This window comes from Seriola aureovittata, chromosome 12 (genome assembly GCF_021018895.1).
Source record: "Seriola aureovittata isolate HTS-2021-v1 ecotype China chromosome 12, ASM2101889v1, whole genome shotgun sequence".
Taxonomy (NCBI): domain Eukaryota; kingdom Metazoa; phylum Chordata; class Actinopteri; order Carangiformes; family Carangidae; genus Seriola; species Seriola aureovittata.
In genome coordinates, this window is record NC_079375.1 from 27,631,496 (window position 1) to 27,637,603 (window position 6,108).

Here is a 6,108-nt window from a genome sequence, read left to right on the forward strand (position 1 = left end):
CATCCTATCACAAACCTCTTATTATAAACCAGAAATTTAATGTGGTCAATTTTAGGCAGCTTTCAGAGCTGGGTCAGAGGTTAAATCTGGTCTCTATATTAAAGCTGCTATTTCAGGATAGCATTATCTGATTTACTGGAGTAATAGCTCATTGTTATAAACCAGAAATTTAATGTGGTCAATTTTAGGCAGCTTTCAGAGCTGGGTCAGAGGTCAAATCTGGTCTCTATATTTAAGATATTTCATGATAGCATTATCTGATTTACTGGAGTAATACCTCATTGTAAAGCTTAGATTCTCTTCTTTCCAACACGTTTTGGCTTTCCATTCTATTACAAACCTCCTGTTATTAACCAGACATTTAATGTGGTCAATTTTAGGCAGCTTTCAGAGCTGGGTCAGAGGTCAAATCTGGTCTCTATATTTAAGCTATTTCAGGATAGCATTATCTGATTTACTGGAGTAATACCTCATTGTAAAGCTTAGATTCTATTCTTTCCAACATGTGTTGGCTTTCCATCCTATCACAAACCTCTTGTTATTAACCAGACATTTAATGTGGTCAATTTTAGGCAGCTTTCAGAGCTGGGTCAGAGGTCAAATCTGGTGTATAAGCTATTTCAGGATAGAATTATCTGATTTACTGGAGTAATACCTCATTGTAAGGCTTAGATTCTCTTCTTTCCAACAAGTGTTGGCTTTCCATCCTATCACAAAGCTCATGTTATTAACCAGAAATTTAATGTGGTCAATTTTAGGCAGCTTTCAGTGCTGGAACTGATATACACTGCCCAGCACCGAGAGAGGTACCCCTTCTACAGAATGCCTAAGCCGCTGAGCCACCCCTTCTCACCCCTTCCTCGGTCGAAAAAGACAGCGCTTTAAAGAACCGATATACACTGCCCAGCACCGAGAGAGGTACCCCTTCTAAAGTCTTCAGGGCATCATATAACATCATATTTCCCAGGATGATAAACACAACATTTCAGTCAGACAGACTCATCAGACATGAACTCTGTTTCTCCTCCTCTCTGCTTTGGCAGCAGAAACAGTCTGACATCACTTTCACTTTTTCTTCACAACAGTTTGTTCATCATCAGAGAGAAACTAAAACATTCACTCTATAGTAAAGACAAATATAATAATTCATACTCACATACTTTGAACATTTGGAAATGATCTCGTGTTTCTTCAGCTTTTTATTCCACTCTAGTCATGTGATCATGTTCTTTACATTTTACCTTGCTGAAGATGATTAGTTTGTGTTTCTACGACCAAAGTTCCTCATGAGTTTCACCCCTTCATCTCATTTCACATTGAGTTCTTCGCTCATGGTTCATGGTCCAGGGTCGCCAGTGTCAGACTCAGTGAAGCCGGACTGAGCTGAAGTAGCTTTGTGGTCCAGGTCCAGCACAGAAGTCCAAACAAACACCACCTAGGTCAGATCAGACAGGACTCTGAGAAGGCCGGACACTCAGACCTGCTGTCCAATCAGCACAGACCAGAGTCAGAGTCTTCCTCTCAGCAACACTTAGTCACATAGATTCAACCCTCGACTGATGTGAGTATCCCCACACATCATCAGCTGTATGATCTGAACTAATGACAGAGAAACTACAACAGTTATCAGACAGTTTAGTTTTGGCTGTGAGCGACTCTCAGTGGAGGAAATCAAATATCCACCAGCTCATCATAGAACATTGGTCCTCTTCTACAGGTGTGGACAGGAGACCACTCCCCCCCCCCCCCCCCCCCCCCCCCCCCCCCAAACAAACACACATGAACATTAAATCTGAGTTCAGTCAACAACATGAAGAACCACGTCCGGAGGTTTGGGTGGTGGAGGATCTGCAGCAGTAAACAGTGTTGACATGAGTGTAACCAGCGGAGACACTGACTGTGTCCACAGTGTTCAAATGTCCACGCTGTACACCTGCATGAATATGATTGGATGTTACTGGTGACACAGCTGTGAAGGAGCCAATGAATGTGAAGAACACTAGAAACAGCTGATACCAATCAACCAATACAACTACGAGTTCAGTTCAGTGTCTGAACCAACACAAAGCTTCATTAGTGTCAGCAACAGTTGTGAACATCTAATGCTTGTGTGTGTGTGTGTGTGTGTGTGTGTGTGTGTGTGTGTGTGTGTGTGTGTGTGTGTGTGTGTGTGTTCAGTCTGTCAGGATGTCTGATCACAGAGGAAGGCTGTTCTTCTCTGGCCTCAGCTCTGAGCTCCAACCCCTCCCATCTGAGAGAGCTGGACCTTAGCTACAATCATCCAGGAGACTCAGGAGTGAAGCTGCTGTCTGCTGGACTGGAGGATCCACACTGGAGACTGGAGACTCTCAGGTATGGAAAGACAACAAGACCTCAGTCTCTGGAGGTCTGTCTCCTCTTTCATTTCCTGTTTCCCTGCTCGGCTCCGTCGTCATGAAAGACGTAAGACGTAAGACTTATTTCTCTTAGTTGTATTCAGAGGAGTGAGTCGGCCTGAATTAACCTCACAAGTCTTTTACCAAATGGAGACATCCCTTCATTAGAGAACATCAGTCTCAGTTTGAGCCATGATAGCAGGATGGATGTAGGTATGACAGTGTCGGTTGGTCGGCCCACCTCTTTGGTCCAGACTGTAATATCTCAACAATTACTAAACATATTGAGATGAGATTTAGTTCAGATACTTATGATCCTCAGAAGATTCGTCCTCTGGGGATCATAAACAGTGACCCTCTGACTTTTCCTCTAGCGCCTCCAGCAGGTTCACACTTTTTCAGATTGTGATAAATGTGAAAAGATGTGCAGGATGGCGAGAGATTAAACCCTCGTGACCTCAGTGACCCCTGAATTTTCCTCTAGAGCTGCCATGAGATTTTTATTTGTGGTCCAGACTGAAACATCTCAACAACTATTGGATGATTGTGATGAAATGTGGTTCAGACGTTCATGTTCCCCTTTCATTCATGTTCTTACATGAACTGAAATAACCTTGGTGATCCTCTGACTTTTCATCTAACGCCATCATCAGGTCAAGATGTTAATTTGTCCACTACTTTTTTTTTCAAGTCTATTTTCCACCTCAAACACCTTTTCTATATATATTCTTGATTATTGCACATTTGAAGTCAAAACAAAGAACAAACACAGATTCATTTAATTACATTACAAAAGCTTTGCTGCTGACAGAGATGACTCATAGGAACATTTATTCTCTGTTAACTTCAAAATTATAATTTAACAGTAAGAAACATTCAGTTTTTAACATTAAATTCTCAAGTCAAGTCAATGGACTTTGATTTATCAGATCCTAAAATCCTAAACTTTCCTCAGAGGGCTTCACAATCTGTCCAGCATACGGCCTCTATCATTAGAGCCTCTGTTTCAAACATGTAAATGACACGAAACACATTGAATCTGCTGTTAAACTGATCTGTGAACAGTCTGTAAACTGTTCAGTTGTTCATGTGTAAATTCAGGTCAACTACATTTTCAGAGACAACTTGCAGAGACCAATATTTCCCATTCTGTTGAATCATGTAGGAGGACATCAATAAAAACACAGAGCAGATCAGTGGTGACTCTTATTGTTTCTGTCACATTATCTTCTTCTTCTTCTTCACATCTTTTCCTCACAGACACCAGTGAAAGAAACAAGGAACCAGTTCAGACTGATGAGTTTCAGCCTGTTTCTGTGTCACACTGACAAACTGAGGAACACTGCTTCATGTTGAACAGCAGTTAGGACTCATGTTGGATAGAAAATCATTCTGACTGTGTTTCTTCCTCCAGGGTGGACCACGGTGGAGAGCACAGGTTAAAACCTGGTCTCAGGAAGTGTAAGTGTGGATTTAATGTGACTAATGATGAGCAAACAGCTGACTGTCAGTTTGTCTTTAAACACAATGTTGATGGTTGTAGAATGGGATGGATAACTCAGAGCTAGAGTTGGTTATAGGTGATTTACATTCACCCAGGGAATGTGGATCAGAACAATGATGCAATGATGACGCAGCTGATGAGATGATCACAGGGTTTATTGTTGGTTGAGGGTGGTTCTGCAAACACAAATATAATGTCATATCACAACAGGCTCTGCACCAACTCTCCATCTACACAAGCACTCGACATAATTACAGGTCACAACAATAATAAGTATAAAGAAATACTAATCATTTCCCATCTCAAATTAAACTGCTGTACAGCCCGACAAGGAAACACATGTATAAATACAGACAGACTGTCTCATTAAAACTGAACAACCTCTTTAATTCTGTCAAGGAGTCTCTCCCTATACAACTACACATTCACTGTGCATTGCATGTTCTCAGGCTGCCATCTAGTGGCCAAACCTACTAATGGCAGCAGCACGGTGGTACATCATCTAAAAGAACGGCTGCCACATTATTTACCGCACTCGCCAACGGAACGTGGCGACTCCGAACAAGACGTGACCGAAATAACATTAACCAAACACTAGACAACCTGAACGCAGTGAGGTCAACTCGGCATTTCAACATGTATTCAACTAAATTACCCCCCACCGAGCTTATTGACATTAACCAGGTTACAATAGTTCAGACTTCGCATGAGCAGAATAAACTGTACACCTAGGTGAATGGAAATATTATAGTCAACACTTACTTCTTGTCATGAACGCACAAAAGTCCCAACAACAAGGCGAGGTCGACTTTCTCTCGCAGCTCTTGTGGGGAAGAAGACCCGACCACGTTACACTCGTCACTTCCTGAATGAGGCCTTCATTTCCACCAAACCCTCCGTTTGGGCATGTGTCCCTCTGAGGTGCCAGGCAACCAAACTGATTGGCATGTTGTCACATATGAAGCTTATAATTAACAACATATTCCCCAACAACACAATAATTACTGTAAACAACATTAAAGAACTGTAATTGAACTACCTACATTGGCACATAGGGGCCTTTTATACAATAGTTGTGGTATTTATTCTTTCAAACGTTACTGATGAGAGATGTCTGACTACATGTGTCATTGATAAACGTTACAGGAAATAACAACATATCAGTCAATAATCAATCAATAATCCATCAGATGAGTCAGATGATAAACTGTCTTGTTCTCTCCATCAGATTCCTGTGAACTGGAACTGGACACAAACACAATGAACAAAAACCTCAAACTGTCTGACAACAACAGGAAGGTGACATGGGTGAGAGAGGATCAGTCATATCCTGATCATCCAGACAGGTTTGACCTTTGGCCTCAGCTGCTGTGTTCAACTGGTCTGACTGGTCGCTGTTACTGGGAGGTCGAGTGGAGAGGAGGGGTTCATATATCAGTGAGTTACAGAGGAATCAGCAGGAAAGGAAACAGTGAAGACTGTGTGTTTGGAAGAAATGATCAGTCCTGGAGTCTGATCTGCTCTGATGGTCGTTGCTCTGTCTGTCACAATGACAGAGAAACATTCATCTCCTCTTCCTCCTCCTCCTCCTCCTCTTCCTCCCCCTCCCCCTCCTCTTCCTCCTCCTCCTCCTCTTCCTCCTCCTCCTCCTCCTCTCACAGAGTAGCAGTGTATGTGGACTGTCCTGCTGGCTCTCTGTCCTTCTACAGAGTCTCTGACTCACTGATCCACCTCTACACCTTCAACACCACCTTCCCTGAACCTCTGTATCCTGGGTTCAGGTTCTGGTCTCCTGGTTCCTCAGTGTCTCTATAATACACACACACACACACACACACACACTAACACACACACACACACACACACACACAACACACACACACACACTAACACACACACACACACACACACACACACTAACACACACACACACACACACACACTAACACACACACACACACACACACACACACACTAACACACACACACACACACACACACACACACACACACACACACACACACACACACACACACACACACACACACGGGTCCTTCCCTCCTTCACTCTGACCTGATATTTTTCTACATCTCTATACAGTCTCTGGTCAGTTTGTTCCAGCACTGTACAGTGTTTGAATTGTTTTGTATCTTGATGCTTGAGTCATTGGATATTTTACTTCACTGTAATATCATTTTTTAGGTCTTTCTGTTATTTGACAAAACCAA

General features: G+C 42.5%; 1 protein-coding gene across 1 annotated transcript in view; it reads left to right on the plus strand.

Annotated features, from left to right (window-relative positions):
* LOC130178769 (stonustoxin subunit beta-like) overlaps positions 1-5,728 on the plus strand; it is a 15,989-nt gene extending 10,261 nt beyond the window's left edge. Inside the window, exons 4-5 of the mRNA XM_056391227.1 lie at positions 3,743-3,836; positions 5,108-5,728. Of these exons, the coding sequence (XP_056247202.1) occupies positions 3,743-3,836; positions 5,108-5,694 (681 nt within the window). The 3' untranslated portion in view covers positions 5,695-5,728. The remainder of the gene's footprint in view (positions 1-3,742; positions 3,837-5,107) is intronic.
* The last annotated feature ends 380 nt before the right edge of the window (positions 5,729-6,108 follow it).